The 21,816-nt window shown below is 40.9% G+C and overlaps 1 protein-coding gene across 2 annotated transcripts in view; it reads right to left on the reverse strand.

Moving 5' to 3' along the window:
• The window catches only part of LOC143281665 (uncharacterized), a 39,227-nt gene extending 18,897 nt beyond the window's left edge, over positions 1-20,330 (reverse strand). The window contains exons 1-3 of one of the 2 annotated variants that reach the window (XM_076586913.1): positions 20,222-20,330; positions 5,520-5,683; positions 205-451 (exon numbers count right to left, since the gene is read on the reverse strand). In XM_076586913.1, the coding sequence (XP_076443028.1) occupies positions 205-451; positions 5,520-5,605 (333 nt within the window). In that variant the 5' untranslated portion in view covers positions 5,606-5,683; positions 20,222-20,330. Of the gene's footprint in view, positions 1-204; positions 452-5,519; positions 5,684-6,364; positions 6,446-20,221 lie in introns of those variants that run through there. The other variant, XM_076586912.1, reaches the window with a different exon arrangement.
• Between the last annotated feature and the right edge of the window lie 1,486 nt (positions 20,331-21,816).

Here is a 21,816-nt window from a genome sequence, read left to right on the forward strand (position 1 = left end):
CACCCTCGCACACACACACACACACACACACACACACACACACACACACACACAACCACCACCACCACCACCACAACCACCACCCACCCCACCCCACACCCACCACCACCCCACACCCACCCCCCAAACGCACCACCCGCACCCACCCACCACCCACCACTCAGCACCCCCCCCCCCCACACACACACACACACACACACACACCTTGGAAGTGACCGTGGCACTCTGCAGCAGGTCTGCAGGCCACAGGAGCTGCACGCCCACCGTCACTGCCGTCAGACTCATGGTCACCCGGCCTCCAGCGTCGAAGGCCGTGTCCAGGCTGTTGACCTCGCCGAACACGTGGCGCCGGATGGCGTTGTAGCCAAGGGCCAGCGCCACCGAGAAGCCCCCGAACCCCAGCAAGAGGAGGAGGGCGCCCTCATGCTTCTCTAGCTCCTGGCGGACTGCGCTGGTGACGACCATCGTGATGGAAATGATGATGATGGTGATTATGATGATGATGATGATGATGATGATGCTAGTAATGATGGTGAGAATCATGATAGAAATGATGGTGCTAATGATAATAGTAATGATGATGATGATGATGGTAGTGACAACGAAGATGATGATGATAGTAATGATAGTGACGATTGTCATGATAGAAATGATGATGGTGATGATGATGATGACAGTAATGATCATGATGATAATGATGATGATGATTATGAAAGTAATGGTGATGGTGATGGTGATCGTGATGATGATGATGATGATGGTGATGATAGCAATGATTGTGGTGATAATGATGATGATAGTAATGATGATGATGATGATGGTGACAGTAATGATGATGATGATGATTGTGATGATGATGATGATGATGATAGTGATGATTATGATGATTATGATGATGATGACGACGATAGTAATGATGAAAGTAATGATGGTGATAATGATGATGATGATGATAGTGATAATGATGATGATGATAGTAATGATGGTGATGAAATTATGATGGTGATGAAAGTAATTATGGTGATAATGATGATGTTGATAGTAATAATGATGATGATGATAGTAATGATAGTGATGATGATGATAGTGACAGTAATGATGATGGTGATGATAATGATAATGAAAGTAATGATGGTGATAATGATGATGTTGATAGTAATAATGATGATGATGATACTAATGATAGTAATGATGATGATGATGATAGTAGTGATGAGGATGAGGATGATAGTAATGATGGTGATGATTATGGAAACAGTAATTATGATGATGATGATGGTGGTGGTGACAGTAATGATGATGATGATGATGATGTTGACGATGGCGATGACGATGATGATGATGATGATGAAAGTAATGATCGTGATGAAAGTAATGATGAAAGTAATGATGGTGATGATAGTAATGATGGTGATGGAAGTAATGATGGTGAGAATGATGATGTTGATAGTAATAATGATGATGATGATGATAGTAATGATGGTGATGATGATGATGAAAGTAGTGATGGTGATGATGATGATAGTAATGATGATGATGATGATGATAGTAATGATGGTGATGATGATGTGATGATGATAGTAATAATGGTGATGATGATGATAGTAATGATGATGCTGATGATATAACAGTAATGACGACGATGACTAAGCTAAGGAGAAGAAGAGGAGGAACAACAACAAGAACACTACTACTACTAAGAATAATGATAATAGCAATGATAACAATGATAACGATGAGGATGAGGATGATGATGATAACAAATAGCTAAACAATAATAATGACAATAATGATAATAATAATGTGTTTCCACACTCCCGCACACCAGACACACAAATTTCAAACTATAATGCTGACATTGCGCCTCTCTCTCTCTCTGTGTCTCTCTCTGTGTCTCTCTCTTTCTGTCTGTCTCTGTCTCTATTTCTCTCTGTCTCTCTCCCTCTCTCTCTCTCTCTTTGTCTGTCTCTGTCTCTCTCTCTCTGTCTCTGTCTCTCTCCTTCTCTCTCTGTCTGTGTCTCTCTCCCTCTCTCTGTCTGTCTCTGTCTCTCTCTCCCTCTCTGTCTCTGTCTCTCTCTGTCTGTCTCTGTCTGTCTCTGTCTCTCTCTATCTCTCTCAGTTTCTCTCCCTCTCTCTCTCTCTCTGTCTCAGTTTCTCTCCCTCTCTCTCTCTCTGTCTGTCTCTGTTTCTCTATCTCTCTCTGTCTCTCTCCCTCTCTTTGTGTCTGTCTGTCTCTGTCTATCTCTCTCTGTCTCTCTCCCTCTCTCTCGCTCTGTCTGTCTCTGTCTCTCTATGTCTCTCTCTGTCTCTCTCTCTGGCTTATAAGGTTTAGAATAGGAGCCTTGGATATACGTACACATAAGATGAGATTTGCTTTCGTCAGTCCAAACGACCTGAAATGTCCACTATGTAACGCTGATATTGAAGACGAGATACACACTTTATTTTACTGTAAATCTCTTAACGATCTGCGACATAAATATATTCCATGTTGGTACACGAAACATCCCTCTGACAAAAGTTTAGAATTTATAATGTATGACACAAAAATCCTTCATGATCTAGGTCGCTTTATTTATCACTCAAATAAACGTCACGCTGCTTTATTATGATAACGGGTACAACCTGAGTTCTGTTATGTTATACATTTAAAACAACGAACGTACATGCTAAAGCGGACTTGCTCACGAGGGAAGGCATTTACCTTTTTGAATTTTCGATTCATGTGTTTGCATGCCCGGTTTTACAAAATCGAGTCTGCACGCGCGCAAGTGTGTGTGTGTGTGTGTGTGTGTGTGTGTGTGTGTGTGTGTGTGTGTGTGTGTGTGTGTGTGTGTGTGTGTGTGTGTGTGTGTGTTGGGGGGTGGGGTGGGAGGGGGTGTAGGGGTGTGTGTGTGTGTGCGTGCTCAACATTGTAATGGGTCAGAAGGCTTTCTACAATAAAACATTTCTGAGTTCTGAGTTCTCTCTCTGTAGAATGTAGGATTACAAACAATATTGCAAGATTGTCTTTCGGGGTAGTCTCCCACACTGCAAACAAACACCCCTCTGATTCAATGCATCCTTCTGTCCCAGCAGGGACAGTTCGCTCCCAAGGCGATGTATCTCTTCTTTGAATCACACTCAGTCAGTGCAAAATCTTCTGGAGAACTTTCCGTGTCCTTGCTTGTCTATACCATATGGAACTGTCTCCCTTTCAGTCTACATGATCTCATGTATACCGAATCATCTCGCTGATGTCTAACCCACCCAACCCCTCCCCCCAGAAAAAACAAACAAACAAAAAACCAACAAACACACAAAAAAAACACAAATTTTAAAATCTGTTTAATATTTCCCAAGTGCTATAACAATGCGAGTGTGTATAGTCCTGTATAATTGTGAAGTACAGCAAGCTTTTGAAACAACTACAACAAGGATTATATTAAACAAGTGACATAAAAAGAAAATTTATCTCTTAATGCACGTACATTTTCAATGTATATGTACGGCTCATGTTTTGTTCAGATACGTGAGAAAGGTATATGCGACTTAGATGACATGAAATCAACGATTCTGATTCTAATTCACACACGTCCACTGTGAATACCAACAACGACAGTTACCTCGTAGAGTGCATGAATTTTCATTGATGGCGGAAATAGAATAAATAAAACGTGTTTTGTTTCGTTTTGGATATCCAGCCCTCAGGGCAAAGGAAAAAAGGAAATAATAATGTATTAACAAGGGGAAAAAAACGAATACAATGACTGAAACATACAAGTCGCACACACAAACATATAAAATACATGCATATGCATAAACATACAGACATCCCGAATCATCAAACGCATGATGCATGCATACATCTATATGCATGCACATAAATATATGAACATGCGTACATACATACATACATATTGAGCTACATCCACAATAGATGTGACCAGCTTCTACAAAATGATAGGTAAGTCGATGTTTTAGGATATAAAGATATATATATATACACCATTGGAAAGAAGACAAAAAGACCTTTCCAGTGATGTATAAAACATGTTCCTAGGTGATGAAGAAGTTATGGTAGTTCAAAGTGTTCTGGTAGTGCGGCAGCCATTTTAAGAAAAACAGCTTAAAAGTTTTGCAACTGACTCTTGAGATTATTCCACAGTAACGGGGGTTTGTTTTAGCTGTATGCCTGTGAAAGTTAGGCAGGTTATCAAACTAGGGTCTGTACATGCTTTGGGCAATGATATTCACACTTGATGATAATATTAATGTCATTTTGAATGGTTGTTTTGGGGCGTAAAAGAGTTTTTTCCTCTTGATGTCACAACAAACAAAGCTTCTTTTGTTTCAATTCATTTTACATCAGAATTAGAATGGTGCACATCTAAATTTTGATTTTGTTAAGAACTGAAATAAACCTGTGATTTTTTTTTTTTTTTTTTTTTTTTTTTTTTTTTTTTTTTACTTTAAATATACCAGTGTGGGTAGGTGTGTAGGCAATCACTGAGTGTGGCCCGTTTTTGTTCATTCTTTATTTCAGTGATTTGCCCTCTAAATATCTTCCATTTCCATTTATTATGTTTTTATGTATTCACCTACAAGTTTATTTTTGGTATTTCTTTTTCTTTTATGTTAATTTATTCTATTAAGATATCGATTAGATATTAATGTAAAATATGCTGTTTTTCGGGATAATTTCTCCGCAATATCTGCACGTTGGTGCGGAAATTAACTAGATTTTCAATTTTATAGTTTGAATTCGGCAAAAACAGCGAGACATGTTGTGATTTAGGCGAAGGGCGCAATAGCCGAGTGGTTAAAGCGTTGGACCTTCAATTTGAGGGTCCAAGGTTCGAATCACGGTGACGGCGCCTGGTGGGTAAAGGGTGGAGATTTGTACGATCTCCCAGGTCAACATAATTATGTGCAGACCTGCCAGTGCCTGAACCCCCTTCGTGTGTATACGCAAGCAGAAGATCAAATACGCACGTTAAAGATCCTGTAATCCATGTCAGCGTTCGGTGGGTTATGGAAACAAGAACAAACCCAGCATGCACATCCCCGAAAGCAGAGTATGGCTGCCTACATGGGGGGTTAAAAATGATCATACACGTAAAGCCCACTCGCGTATATACAAGTGAATGTGGGAGTTGCAGCCCACGAACGCAGAAGAAGAAGAAGTTGTAATTTAGAGGCTGAACTGTGCACTGGTGCAAAAAAAAAAATAAATAAAAAAAAAATCGATTTACCCCAGATGGACCCTCAGCACTGTTTTTGCCTGTAGCGCAATTGAATGCAGCGCGAGTTATCTATCATTTTGTGGGAGACGGCCACACAAATATGCGTCTACAAAGATGAATAGCAACTTTCGAATACGAAAAAAAAAGTCAGCTATTCAGCAATCCGTCATTGAATTATAGTGCATGACATTCGATTGTCAGATATTTGTTTCAGAAGAATGAATGCCATTTTCATTCAGGCTGACATGTCGCTCAAGAGAGTGCAGAAAAAAGTTCACCCGCTCGTTCACTCACCCACTAGGAGTTGCTGCTACGTCCAAGGACACGTTCAGACCCTCACAGCTGAAGGGTTCTTCATTGGAGTAGAGGGTGTTGGCCATTGTGATCCGTCAGTCCTCACCCCGTCCCCACACAGCGTCCGACTGCTCCACCACGCCGCGGTGTCGCCTTTAAATCTGCTGTAAAAAAAAACAACAATAATTTTAAAAGCTGTTCAGTCTCCTCTCTCACTCACTTCCCCGTCTCTGCCCCTGCCCCCCACCCCCACCCCCCTTTCCCCGCTCCCCCTCCCGTCCCCCCACACCCTCCCTTCTCTCTTTCGCTCTTATTTGCATTTTGCTGAATCGGCCCTGTAGGACGCTCTCTCTCTCTCTCTGTCTCTCTCTCTCTCTCGCTCTCGCTCTCTCTTTCTCTCTCTCTTTATTGCGCCTAGAACTGTTTAAATGGCGTTATTATTACTGTTTTTGTAACATGTGCATACTTATTCCAATTCTTTTTTAAAATTTGTTTTCGCTGGACCATTATCTTAACGTGAATTAATTTTCATGTCTTGTACTCTCTCTCTCTCTCTCTCTCTCTCTCTCTCTCTCTCTCTCTCTCTCTCAATTGTATTTGAATCCCCCTGTCACGATGACTGTGCAGTCAATGACAGTAAAACATCAAAGCGTAAAAAACTGCTCTCTATCTATCTATCTATCTATCTATCTATCTGTCTCCTCCTCTCTCTATCTCGCTCTCTATTTCTCACTCTCTCTCTCTCGGTCTACGCCACCACCATCCACACCACCCTTAATTTTTCTCCTCTCATTCTTTCCTTCCTATGTAGTGTTGTAAATGCCAAATGACTCCCTGCCACTCACCTTACCGATATGCAGTGAGGCGGCTAGGTGACATGTCAGGGTGGCGGAGAGAGGTGCATTAAAGCACCAACTCAAATACAGCTGTTGCTTTGAACCGAAAGTTCATTCCAATATCAGTTATCAACCTCCGCTCCAATCCCCACATCCCCCCACCTATCTACACACACACACACGCACACACACACACGCACACACACACACACACACACACACACACGCACGCACGCCGCGGCCGACACACACAAACACGCACACACGCAGAGGGACGTATGCTGTATAGACCCACTGCGCGTCGGAAAGGTGACAGACAGGGAGGGAGATGCAAGGGGAAATATGTTAACGACAGCTCTTGTTCGGTTATCAGCCTCACTGCTCAATGCACTGCCACCAGCTGTGCCTTTGTTTGGTTGTTATTATTATTGTTGTTGTTTATTGGTTTGTGTGTTTCCTGTTCTGGTTCACCCTTTGACGGAGGAGTGTGGGGACCAGGCAAGATGTGGTGGAGAGACGCAGGATGCATGATAATTGTCAGGCCAGTTGCCCATGCAATGGAGTGAGCATAGCATGAAAAGAAAATTAATATATACATCGACATGAAATCACATTCACACATTTAATTTTTAACGCTTTAAATACAAAAAGGACATATTACAAACAATGTTTTCGTTAACACTGGCAAACAGAAGTGCAAGTTTAAACATGGATGGTTGTCCATAGAACTTTTCTGGTATTAGCGCCTTCCGGATAGTTTTGTATTTATAGCACGTTAACAAATAGTGGAGTTCTGTTTCTGGGACATTGACACAAAAAAGGATAGTTTACATTTCTGTTCACATCACGTTTATACTGTAAAAAATGACAATTTAGTGAAGACATTACAATCCTGAATCTCGAGAAAACGCTACGAATTTTGATGTTGGCAAGTTGAAGTAAATGACAACTTGGTGAAAAAGAATGCTTATAAGAGGCGTATATATCATAGAATGTATGTGACTCTAAACCAGCATGCCAATCTTGTTTAAAATAGTCGATGAGTCTCTGTCTGAAAGCCGTTAGAAACATTTCCGAGTCACCAGCCCCCTGAGATTCCCAAACTTCTCCAAAACCAAATTTGTATAAACGATTTCTAACTTCACAAGCCCAAGTCACATATTTCTGGTTCTGCAAGTTCAGAAGCATACCATCTTTTGATATCTACTGTTTTCCGTCCGTATAATTCGAAACCAAATTTTACATTTTGCATGTACTGCAATATATAAAAAGTATCTTTCCGTTTCCCCGTATATTAAGTGTTTGGGAGATTTATTATTTACGCCCATGAATCGTTCCAGAGCAAACAAGCAAACTCTTTCGATTTTGTCTTGATTTTGTGTCAGTCCCCAGATTTCAGCCCCATAGGTCAAAACTGGCTGTATTTGGCAATCAAAGAGCTTAAAAAAAAGTTGGCGAATGCTCACCAATCGACCACCATATCCTATTGATTGCTATCGTTCCTTTTTTGGCCTTTTCTGCAAGGTCAGACATAGTGTGTGCAAAACTCAATTTTGTTGACAAAAAGATACCAAGGTATTTGTACATATTTACAATTTTCAGCTCATTTCCATAAAAAAAACTTTTCTCTCTCAAGGCATGATAACCACCATTACGGAAAATAACAACATTGGATTCATCCATTTTTTTACAATAAGATCAAGACTTTTAGCTTTGTGGGACAGAATATTTAACTGTGTCTGGAGACCAATTATAGTCTCAGATATTAGCACAATGTCATCAGTAAATAACAGAATCAGAATTTGTATCAAATCTGGTGTTAAATGAACACAGTGGCTACCAAACCCAATTATATCCTTTGTTAACTCATTTATAAACAAAGAAAATAAGACTGGTGAACATACTTCTCCTTGTTTAAGGCCTCGTGGACACAAAAAAGCATCTGTTAAATCACCACCAACACGTACTCTTGTTTTTACAGCAGAATAAATTGACTTTAAAGCATTCAGTATCTTACCATGCGGCCTATTCTTACACAAGACGGCACATTACTTTCCTCTACATACAGTGTCAAATGCTTTGTGAAAATCTATAAATGCTACATATAGTTTTCTGTGTCTCACAAGCTTTTTTTGTACCATAGCAAAAAGGGTAAAGATGTGATCTGCTGTACAGTAACCTTCCCTGAACCCATCTTGCTCATCACCAATAGTATCATTTTCATCAATCCAGTTTGAAATACGCTTATTCAACACAAAACTGTACAGTTTACTACGAATGTTAAGAAGCGAAATCCCTCGATAATCATCAGGTATACTCATGTCTCCATTTCTGTGCAAAGGCTGAATAACTGACAATGACCATTCGTCAGGAAACAGACCATGATCAAATAGATGATTATAAAATCTGACCAAGAAAGGCAGAATTTGTTCGATACTATGTTTATAGAATTCTCCAATGAAGCCGACAGGTCCTGCTGCCTTCCTAGGTTTAAGTGTTCGCACAGCTGATCGAATTACATCCGCAGTTATCGCCTCATTTAGGGAAGAGGCATAAAAAAAATCAGTGGTGGTTAAACTCTTTACCTAAAAATGTCTATGTATTTGCGCTAGATGGTAGGGCAGGGATAGGGTGTGAGTAAATCTTTCGTTTAATCTGGTGTTGGCCATTTTGTTCATTCAAACAGTGTAACGTATATTATGAAGTGCAGAATAACAACACCAGCAACAAAACATGCAACAAAATATCTGGTTTGGGACTGGATTAGGATGCAACTTCAGGATCTGAATGTCGATATCAAGAGGTAATGGTGTCGATCCCTGGAGATACACAAACAGACATAGTCAAAAACACATGCACATACGTTCTCTCTCTCTCTCTCTCTCTCTCTCTCTCTCTCTCTGTGTGTGTGTGTGTGTGTGTGTGTGTGTGTGTGTGTGTGTGTATGCGTGTGTGTGTGTGTGTGTGTGTGTGTGTGTGTGTGTGTGTGTGTGTGTGTGTCTGTCTGTCTGTCTGTCTGTCTGTCTGTCTGTCTGATGTTTGTAGATGACTCTTCTCTTCACAGAGCTGAAGCAAATTTAGAGCACCTGAATGACAGATTGCCTAACTGAAATGTCCAACTAACCCAGAAAAAAAAGTATGATTGTAGCCACTCGCCAAAAACACCAGAGTGGCTTTAATCGGCTCACTTTGTCAACTGATGGCCAAAATATTAAACAAGTTGCAGAACATCGACACCTTGGTGTTGACAACCAGCTAAAATGGGAGGCACATATCAGTTCTTTATCAAGGTCAGTTGCAAAAAATATTTACCTGTTATCCCGTTTAAAACACGTCCTCAGTCCAGAGGCTTAATATTTATTTTTCCATTCTCACATCATGAAAAGAATTAATTACATTTCAAACGTGTGGGACAACTGGAGCGAAGTGTACATGAAAAAAAAAACAGATTCTGTACACAGACGTGCTGTAAAACACCTCAATGGTGTTTTACGAAATACACGCAGTCAACAATCTCAGCTGCCAGCACCTCTTCCCTTGACTAAGTATCTAATTTTGAATAAGTGCGTACTCATACAAAAAAAGATATATATTCGATAAATATCCTTCTTATCTACACCAAACCATCGTCTGCTATGATATTCGCAACCCTAACTCCCGAAATGCGACACTTACTCTACCCAAGCCAAGAATAGAAGTCCGCGCGATTGCAGCAATGTTTTGTGTGCAGTGCAAAGCGTGAATGTCTTCAATATGCGAGCGAGTGGACTTTTGTAAAGAATGTTTTTCTTGCAGTTGTGGTGTGGAAAAAAACTGTGGAAATTTCAGTATACGATCGTGTGTGCTGATATCTACTCAGGATGAGCAGCTGTGTAAGCAAGAATTTTGCGAAGGCTGGTGGGAAAAGAAAACCGTCAAGCACTTCTTCAGTAAATAACACTGCTAACAGCCCAGAGCAGGCCAGTATAAGACACTGGCACTGGTAGTTGTGCGTTTCTGTTCACGCCAGACCAAGAGAAGTGTGCTTGAGTATAGACGGAAACTCAAACAAACTGGTATTTCTGTTGGGGGAAGACTTCACCAAAGCTAACAATAATTTACTGATGAGAGCCAGCAAACACTCGGCTACACTTTCGTCGTGGTTTTCTCACGGGAAGATATTTGTTAAACTAAAAAATGGAAACACTTTCAAACTTGACATAAATACAGATGTGGACGAAACCCTCACGAAAGCGTTGGGGTGACAAAATAGTGAAACAGTAAAACAATTATTTTGTTTGATAGTTATCAAACAATCTGCGCCTGTAGATCCCTGTTTAAATGTTCTGAAATGTCTTTGAAATCTTAAAAATCTGTTTAAACATTATAAAGATTCATTTTTATGTGTGTAAATATTCCTGGGGGGATATCTACACGTTCCCCTACCAAATCGTTTCGGGCTCTCTCTCTTGTAGAAAGGAGGGCTGGGAGAGGGGGGAAAGAGGGGGAAGGAAAAAGGAAAAAAAAAAAGAGAGAGAGAGAGAGAGAGAATTAAAGATGGTTTTTGTTGTTGTGGGGGTTTTTTGTTTTAGTTTTTGTTTTTTGTTGTAGTTTTTTTTGTTCTTTGAATTTTTTATTTTTTCCCTTCCGTTGTGTTTTTGTTGTGTTTTTCCCTCATTGGTTTGCATTTTCATTATTGAAAACCAAGGAATGGGGTGGTGGGGGTTTGGTTGTGGATGATATTACAAAGGGACATCTTTCAGTCTTAATTCATAGATGTGTTATATATATGTCTATATTTAAAAGTAAATACTCTCCATATGTAGCTAAACTCAACAAAGAAACATTAGCGAACAATCAAAATGGCGACTGTGCTGTTTTTGTTCTTACAAAAGTGTTCAAAGTGCTTCAAGTCATAGTACAAACAGTTAACAAGCAAATATTGCACAAAACTAACATGTGCGGTACAGCCTGGAATTCTCGTGCAACTATGTATGATGTTGTTGACCAAAAGCTATGCATTCTGTTTACCAATATGAACTGATGTGTCAAGAAGCACACACACACACACATACACACACACGCGCGCGCGCTTATATGTTTGTGTGTCTCTTAGAACAACGGCAGATGTGTAAGTCGGCCAAAGTGCTAATATCTTCACCGTTGGAAAATAAAGATTAATTCATTATCTTTCACTCAAAAAAGCAAAATCAATCAGCCAGGACGAATCACATCCAGCTTTTGGGATTTTCGAGATGCTCCCCTCTGGTCGACGGTACAAAAGTATAAGGACGAAAACCAATCGCTTCGCAAATAGCTTTTTCCCCAAAGCAGTCAATGCCCTGTCTCTCGAAAAAAATCCAGTATGATTAAATATAATTGTGCAATCAACAACTATCAACCCGGAGATCCAGTCATCAGTCCCATCCACATGTAATATGCGGCTTCTGTTCAAACGTGTGTGTGTGTGTGTGATGTCAGTGGAGGGGGGTGTGATGTGTGTGATGTCAGTGGAGGGGGGTGTGATGTCAGTGGAGGGGGGGTGATGTCAGTGGAGGGGGTTGGGGTGATGTCAGTGGAGGGGGTTGATCTCAGTGGATGGGCGTGGGGTGATGTCAGAGGAGTGGGGGTGATGTCAGAGGAGTGGGGGTGATGTCAGTGGAGTGGGGGTGATGCAAGTGGAGTGGGTGGTGGTGATGTCACTCGCCAGTATTTTCTACCCCTCTACTAAACCCTGAGTGGTGGTCAGAACGCTAGTCATTCGGGTGAGACGATAAACTAAAGTCCCGTGTGCAGCATGCACTTAGCGTATGTAAAAGAACCCATGGCAAGAAAAGGGTTGTTCCCCAGCAAAATTCTGTAGAAAAATCAACTTTGATAGCAAAACAAGCACGTGTAAGGACCCACGGGGGAAAAAATGGGTTGTTTCCCAGCAAAATTCTTTAAAAAAAAAAAATAATAATAATTTATAGGCAGAAAATAATGGCTGACGCTCTCACTGTAGCGACGAGCTCTCCCTGGGGACAGCACACCGAATTTCACTAGGAGAAAACTGTTGTGTGTGTAGGAGAGGGGCGAGGGGGATGTAGTCTTATTCTCTCTGATTTCTTTTGGTTCCCTACGCTTTGGTGTTTAACTTTACCCGACACAATAAGATTTCAGACAGGGAGGAAAGCCTACATCTACGAGTTATGGATGGGTAGAGAGTAGACTCGAACCAACAAATGAATAAGACACACCACCATGAAATAGATTGTGACGAGAGGGAATAATTTCACAACATATAACAACTAACAAGTTCTGAAGACTTGATTCATTTCTAGATCCTTTGTTTATTCAGCCACATATTCTCAACATTCTTGGGATAAACATCATATCGCATAACAGACCTCACTTAATAGTTCTACTGCCTGATGCCCACACGTGCTGGACTGGCCTCGGAGTGTGTGAGTGCATTTGTACTCAACTGACTCTGTGGTGATCTGATCATCATCTGTAAATTGCTATACTTCCCGGGTCTGTCCAGACATCATTCACGGACAAGGCTGGCTTCAATTATCGTTTCCACGATCACGGCCGTCTGCTGCCATACCACATCTCATACATTATTTTCTTTGTTCCGAGAGCTTCAAAGACTGTCATTGGCAGTGTGATATAAATATACCTTTTAAGTGGTCAAAATCAGGCTCGTGATTTACAACTACCAACACTGTACTATTATATACTAATGACAAGAGATCATGAGACAGAATGAAGTAGTCAACAGTGCTTGATCCAGTATTAGATATGAATATGCAACTGTCATCAGATTTCAGCTTACATTAACCATTCAAAATAGCAAGATCAAACGAACAACACATTTCTGATAGATGTTCTCCAAAAGCATTTCTTGGTGTATCCATTGAAGATCTAACAAAACAAGAACTGACGATAGCCATTTGAAAAACAATACTCACTAAAATTAGATTTTGGCGTTCAGTTTTTACCACAGACAACTTATAAACGTGATTGACTTTGCCCTCTTGGTCGCTGAGCTGTGGAAAATACAATGCACTTTATGTTAGTGCGTCCAATTTGTTCTCCGTCCATACAAACTAATCAAATGTCTTACATTAAAAACAAAGAAGAAAAAAAAAAGAAGACATGACTAAACTACATGACACGCCATCTGCTTTGGCTGGTTATCCCGACTAGTTATCGCCCCTTCAAAAAGGTCTTTGGCATACTTGCATTCAAACCCACACCCTCATGGACACTATATCGGCAGATGTGCATCCTGACCATTCTACCACCCTCTTCCTAGATATGTAGTAATGATACTGACATAAATACAAGAAAAACCTGATGTATGATATTCTCTTCATCTTGTTCTGTTCCGTTTGTTAATTATTAAGAAGAAAAGTGACACTTATGATCTGAAAAGTTATCTGTTCTTTAATTTTTCAACACAAGAAATGCAAGTGTAAATGTCTTTCATCTGCCAGTGAGTTTACATTTTATCTAAAGTACCAAAATGATCCCAGTGGTTTTGATACAAAGCATACTTCTCCATATTTGTATGTGTGGTAAAACCCCTACCCATTCAGACCTAGCGTCCCATGCATAGGACGCATATATTTCACATGATAAAACAAATCATCTTTTGAAATCAAAATAAATGTTTAAAATGTGTTTCTGATTATAAAAAAATGCAGTACTTTCATGGCCTTCAGTTTTATTAAAATCTAAAATTCGGCACAAATGGGTTGTGCTCGTTGAGGCGGAACGGGGGCGAGGGTGTGGTGAAGGGTGAAAAAAAACACACCAAAATCCTCCACTTCCCATCCACCCATCCACCCATAGCCACCAAACGGTGGTGTAAACATGTGAGTATTTGCACGTACGCGCGCGCAGTCATGCGTGTGTGTTTATGTGCAAGGACAGGCTTGTGTGAGGGAAAACTATAAAAAAAAAAAAAAAAACCTGTCGGAGAAGGAACTAAGATATTTGGGGACAGGGAGGGGTGGGGAGAGGAGGGAGGAGGGGTGGGGCAGGGGGTTATGATTTTGTACAATATGGACTGAACATCAAAGCACACAGCATGCATACAAAATTTGTCGATTTGAAAAATATTGGCACCATCCCGCTCGCCCATTTGTCAACACAAATGATTCGTAAACACATGGCAAATTAGTACCTGGTCATCATAAAATCGTCGAGCAGACTCTAAACGACCAACATGAAACGACGAGCATGAAATGGTTTGGCTTTCTAGAATATGAAAAACGTATTTTACACATGTTCAGAAAAAAATCAAAATTAATTAACATTACAGTTTTATTAAGACTTTTTGTCCATTGGTATTTTTCACCTGCTCAAAAACCAGGGACGAATCGAAATACTGAGTGGAACAACTGGGAGGGTTGTTTTGTTGGATGCACATCCAAACAGTCTGGATCGATCATGCAATCCAAACACAATGGCCAAACCATGTCAATACATTTTCACAACGAAAATGAAAAATAAATTTAAAAGAATTAAAAAGAGAGACAGACAAACAGACAGACAGACAGAAAAAAAGAAGTGGCTCCCCACACTCATGATTCCTACAGAACACAGGCGGGAAGCACGAACGGTAATCTCAAGATCAGCTAATGTTACACCAGTTCATAAAAAAGGAACCAAAGATGAATGTACTAGTTATTGGCCGATCTCCCTTTTAAGTTGGGTACGGAAAGTCTTTGAAAGATGTGTGCACAAATTTGTTTATAACTTTCTTACAGCCAACAACCTGATCTTGGAAGCACAGTCAGGGTTTATTCATGGTGTCTCGACAATTAACCAACTTCTTATTATCTATGACAACTTAGTAAATAACTACGATAAAAGAATTCCTGTTCAGTCAATATTTTTGACATATCTAAAGCTTTCGATCGTGTTTGGCACAGGAGCCTTTTACTTGAGTTGGAAGCTGCTGGTATCAGAGGCAAACTCTTGGTTTGGTTTCGAGATTATCTCTCAGACAGGTACCAGTCAGTTCTAATCAAAGGTGTACAGTCAATTAAGTTAAAACTTCCTCAGGGTGTACCAAAAGGATCTGTTCTTGGTCCACTGTTATTTCTAGTCTATATCAATAACATAGTCTGTTGTATTAGTTCTGATATCAAAGTATTTGCTGATGACTCGAGTATATCTCTTGCAATGAGAAGCCCTGTCACGAGAAAAGAAACCCTGCAAGCTGACTTAAATAGAATAGACGTTTGGGCAAATACATGGAAAGTTAAAATTTAATGAATCTAAAACAGAACTACTAAATATTTTCCAGGGAAACGTAGTATGCTACGTCCTAACTTTTGGAAATGTCAACTTACCACAACATAATCAACACAAGCACTTAGGGGTCATTCTGCAAAGCAGTTGTAGGTCGAGTGACCACATAGATAGTATCGTTATAAAGGCTGGATTACTGATCAACTGTCTTCGTTCATTTAAGTACAAGCTGACCAGGGGGGCTCTGGAAACGATGTATAGATCCTTCATCGTCCCAATATTTGACTATGCTGATATAATCTGGGACAACTGCGCACAGTTCCAATGTAAAATGTTGGAAGACTTACACTTAGACGCTCTGTGTATTATTATTACTGGTACCGTTCGTGGTACTAGCCACGATAAATTGCTCGCAAAATCAGGATTTTGTTCTTTAAAAGAAAGCGTCGTAGACATAAAATGATAATGTTCTTTACAACTATCAATAATATTTGTCCTCAGAATCTTACCCATTTATTGCCCCCTCTCGTGTCAACAGTAAACCCAAACCACAGGCGAAGACCATTTGAACGAATCGTCCGTCCACACCACACTGACATTTACAACAGATCTTTTTCCCCTTTAGCCACGGCTGTTTCGAACACCCTTCCTCTTTCTGTTCAACAGACCTAGTCTCTCAGTCAGCTGAAACGCTACCTTTCGTCTACAGACACTACAGTCCCACCATATTATTATCTGGGTAAAAAGAAAGACCAAATTATCCACTGTCGTCTGAGACTTGGTATGAGCGAATTAAACTCTAATCTGTATAATAGACATATAAGGAAGGATCCATCCTGTGTTTGCAGCTTTCCACAAGAGACAACAGCTGAGCATTCTCTAATGCACTGCCCGAACCACAACATACATAGAACAAACAATGTTCATAATCTCCCACAAGAACATATCGCTGTACATTACTTACTATTTGTTAACACCTCCTTTAGTCTTGAGATAAATGTCAGCATCTTTGAAACTGTTCACAAGTTTATTACTCAAAGCGAACGATTTAATCCCTAATTCAGACAATTTCCTCTTTTTTTTCTTTTATCTATTTATGTATTTATTCATTTATTCTTTTTTAAATGTATACGTGTCTATATATATATATATATTTGTGTGTGTGTGTGTGTGTGTGTGTGCTTGTGTGTGTGTGTGAGTGTGTGTGTGTGTGTGTGTGTGGATGGGCATGTGTGTGTACGTATACATGATTACACCCATATATGTATGCATTTAATTCAAAGGTTTTTAACGACGAGTAATATCCTGTCTGTATGCATATATGTAAGAGCATGTGCCTGAAAGAGTGCTGCCCTTTCACTTGCCAGATCACGACCTGAATACATGATGGTGTGCTTGCTTCTTTTTTTCCTTCTTCTTTTTCCGTGGGACGGTTGGCCTTCCGCTTTGTCGGCCAATTTGTCTTGCTTCGCTTGAGCCCTAGCGTTGATACTTCTCCTTCTCTCTCTATTCACTTCTTTCTTCACCACACGTTTATTGTTTATTTTCTTCACTTTATTCATATCTCAGCTTAATTTTGTTCAATGATGTATGTGATGTGTGTGATGTATTGTGACATGTTCCAAATAAAATACTGTTTGAACCAAGATCAGCCATCTTATACATGCGTTATGACAAAGCTGCCCCTGTGAGCGAGTGAGTGTGTGTATGTTGCGTGCGTGCGTGCGTGCGTGCGTGTGTGCGTGCGTGCACGCGCGCGCGCGCGTGTTTGTGTGTGTGTGTTTGTGTGAAATAAGAAAATGAATAAACACACTGGATTCACCGTGCACATCAAAAAGATAATCAGTGTGTTCATGTGTAAGTATGGAAGACGTCTACATCTGGGGTGCTTGTTATTACATTGCTCTGCAATCTGTAAGAAAAAAAACTGACAAAACAAAACAAAAAACATAGTAAGTGAATGACAATAATTAGGTTAAGTATACGTTATGATGAAATGTAAAATGTGATCAGACACTCACGTCACAAATGACTTCGAACAGCGTCAAAAACACTAAAATAGTAAGGTCATGTTGAGAAAACTATCTTTGAAAATAATAAACAAAGAATATAAATTATAAAGACAAAAATAACATCACGTTAAGATTACTGTCGTAGTTACTGAACGTCATTCACAAAGTAGCATGACGCATTTTTATTGAAAAATGACATACGGTGCGTGATGGCTGGTCATTAATTTAAAGTCTGTTCACTGAAGTGATTTTAGACGATACGGTGTGTGTGTGTGTGTGTGTGTGCGTGTGTGTGGTCGTGCGTGTGTGTGTGTGTGTGTGGACGTGCGTACGGACGCGTGGGATTGTCAATAATTTTCTTATGCCAAATAGGTTCCTGAAAACTGAAGTTGTCGATATCCAGCTTTCCTCCAGCTTTCTTTGTGAGTAACAATCGTAATAGTAGTAGTAGTAGTAGTAAAAAAAAAAAAAAAAAAAAAACTGAAGACAAGGAAGAGGCAGGGACGGGAGGCTATTTTGGGAAGAATGGGTTTTAAGACCAGACTTGAAAGAGCTGAGTGCGGAGACATGACGAAGAGAAAGAGGAGGTTCATTCCAATTGCAAGGTCCAGAGACAGAGAAAGAACGGCGGCCAACAGTCGAGTGTTTGATTCTGGGTATGCGTAAACAGAATGGATCCGAAGCCGATCGTAGAGAGCGTAGAGGTGAAGGCAGCCACAGAGATAGGAAGGGGCAAATTTGTGAATACATTTATAACACAGAGTGCTGATCTTGTACTTTATTCTGTGTGAGACAGGTAGCCAGTGGGAGATGTTGCAAAAGAGGAGTGATGTGCTCAGATCTTTTCTTTCTGAGAACGAGTCGGGCAGTGAAATAACATTTAAGTCGACCATGTTCGACGCGTTAATGTAGTTCTTTTCATGCAATATCTCTTTTCAAGCTGTTTGATCTGTTGAACAGAGAGAGAGAGAGAGAGAGAGAGAGAGAGAGAGAGAGAGAGCGAAATGGATGTTTTATTCAAGAGAGGCAATGGCACCTCCTAAAGGCGTAGTGTAAACCAGCATTACAGACGCATAAACACCACAATTACTGGCGTTTCGTATTCCTAAATAAGCATATATGATAGTCAGTCGTGTCCGACTATGACCATCAGAACAGCAGAGGAGGCAACTGCTGTCCCAACTATCTGGGCTAGAATTTGATTATAGTGGAGAGTGTCTTGCCCAAGTACACCCCCACTCTCTCGGCCAAGTGGGTTTTAGGACAGTCGGCGTTGGGATGGTTCCCAAAGGCCAACTAGCCCGCAAGGCTGCAGCAATAAGAGCCAGTGCAATTTTTAATATGCATAGTGAACTGCTAACTGCTCAGTGATAGCGGGTTTCGTGGTGGATGATATCAACATAGATAATTTAAACATGGAGGGTTGCCTATAAAATAACATCTTGCATGTTTTCTTTGGCAGACTTACATCGTCAATACGCGTTATCTTAATTATTAGATAGTACATTTGACAGCAGAATTCAGATGTATTGGGCATCGATTTGTTTCAGCATAAACTAAATCATTAGGCGTTTGCATAGTCTTAAAGACCCCCGTTTGCAAAGTCACTTCAAGAAATTTATTCAAAGGAAATAAATGATTTTTTTTTTCACAAAGGATGCCTGATTCATAAACATCCTACATTTCAGCCTCATACTGCGCAACAGATTGAATCTGAGGGTCAGATTTCATATATCAGCGCGCGCGCGCGCGCGCGCGTGTGTGTGTGTGTGTGTGTGTGTGTGTGTGTGTGTGTGCTGGGGTTCATAAGTTATGGCCTGAACATGATTTGTGTTGTGAGTATGATATCAGATTGTATGTAGAACTCAGTCTCACTAGCTTGGACAAGCGCGAAATGCAGATGACACATCTCTTTCTCTATCCCTCTCCCCTCCCTCTCTCTTTCTCCCTTTCTTCTTTCCTCTCTCTCTCCCTCACCTCCCCCCTCTCTCTCTCCCTCTCTCTCTAACCCTCTCTCTCTCGCTAGATCTCACTCTCTCACGCGAAAACTAGCCACATATATTTGTACACTTAACCAAAGGCAGATCGTTCTCCTTGTAATTAATACCTGAATGGGATAAATTCCAGTTTCCCTATACATCAAGCACGCTTCTTCAACGCATCTCTAATACATAAACCCCATTACCCCCCTGCCCCCCCTCCTATTCCTCCCTCATCCCTCCCCCCTCCACACACACACACACACACACACACACACACACACACAGAGATAGAGATAGATAGAGAGAGAGAGAGATAAGGACAGAGAAGAAGGTAGGGAGAGAACAAAACAGAGAGTGGTAGAGAAACATAGGGAGAGAGAGAGACAGAGGCAGAGACAGGGAGACAGACAGACAGAGAGGGAGTGGGGAGAGAGAGCTGTAATGTGTTGTGAATTTTCAATTAAACTGTTGTAAAGTGCTGAAAGCAAAATCGTTTGATTAGGCGCTATATTAATAGCTTATTGTTATAATGATAATGATGATGACAACAACAACAATCATAATAAGAACAATAAGAACAATGATAATAAGTAGGAGTAGCAGCAGCAGCAGCAGTAGTAGTAGTCTAAAGGAACCGTACTCACCACGAGACACAAGAAGAGGAATGTCAGTGAAATGACGCAAAGTGTTAAGCGTTTTGCCTCTCTACCACGTCCAACAGACTACACATTACACGAACTTTTCAACGATAGTGGAGAATGATTTAACGGCAGAAAGTGAATCCAACACGTGGCCCAAACAAGGATACAGAGAAATATACGCAATCAGGATGCGGCAATGTTCTATTGATTGAAAGCAATAGCAGTGAACGCTGTCACCGACAGTGTGTTTGGATTATTAGAGAGGGGTAAAACAAAATTCTGTTTTTATATCCAGCCCTCTGGGCTCAGATTTTTTTTTTTTTTTTTTTATAAACACACACACACACACACACACACACACACACACACACACAGAGAGAGAGAGAGAGAGAGAGAGAGAGAGAGGGAGGAAAAAAACATGCACTGGACACATTTCATATAAAAGGAGAGGGGAAGAATACGCAGACACATGCTGTTTTCGGGGTGTGCTTGCTGGGAATGTTTTTGTTTCCATTTACCGCAGAACGCTGATATGGATTAATGGATCTTCAACGTGTTCATTTCATCTTCTGCATGTCTATGCACACGGAGGGGGTTCAGGTACTAGCAGGTCTGCACATATGTTGATCTGAGAGGAAGAAAAACTGCACCCTCTCCGGCTCACAACAAAGTCGTGGGCCACGAACAAAACACAATGATTCACACTGCATGTATAACAATACATCCACGCGCACACGCACACACATTCATACACAACGACACATCCACATGCGCGCGCTGCTTAAGTCCACACATCTACACGTGTATGAATGGAATGAACGGTGAAATGTGAAGCTGTCATTACCAACGTAAGTACAAACCACGCGAATTGAACAGGCATGTGAATAATCTGTACTGCAACAACGATACACACCCAGACTCATCCATTCATGATTCAATTCTGGAACTGCGCTCAAATGCTAAAACAATTAATACACAAAACCTGGCAACTCCATAAAATCGCACATCGTGATACACAGGACATCAAAAACAACATGTCATTTGGACTCGGCTTGTTGTCTGTAGTATTTAGCAGGTACATGTTGGAGTCCGATTCATTCTGATGGACGAACCAAAACAAAGTGATACCCTTGACAAAGGGGACGCGACAAGGACAAGTCCAGTAGAACGATGAGTGTGAAGCTTCATTCAGGCAGCTCAAGAAAGCATTCGTGAAGCCCCCTGTTTGCGCTCTTCCAGTGCCAGGAAAACCCTACGTACTACGTACGGACGCATCGGGCATACTGTCACACTGCCCCTGAAACACTAATCAATCCACTAAAGTCACTGATATCCTGGGCGAAGAAAGGGGTGAACGGAAGTTGTGTGTTGCCCGAGCACCATGACCACCCTCTCGGTCCAGCCGCTGTCCCCAGGAGGGACGTGGAGCGACACGTCCTGACCACGACTGAACTGCAGGAGCTGCTGGATGGGTGATGGGGATCCTCTCCGGGTTTTTATCGGGGTTTACTTCCCTAGCCTTTGACTTTCCCACGTGTTCCCACAAGGCAACGGAGCCATTTCCCCATGACTGGAAGACTGGCTGGTCAGGCATCTGC

The sequence above is a fragment of the Babylonia areolata genome, chromosome 4 (genome assembly GCF_041734735.1).
Source record: "Babylonia areolata isolate BAREFJ2019XMU chromosome 4, ASM4173473v1, whole genome shotgun sequence".
Taxonomy (NCBI): Eukaryota; Metazoa; Mollusca; class Gastropoda; order Neogastropoda; family Buccinidae; genus Babylonia; species Babylonia areolata.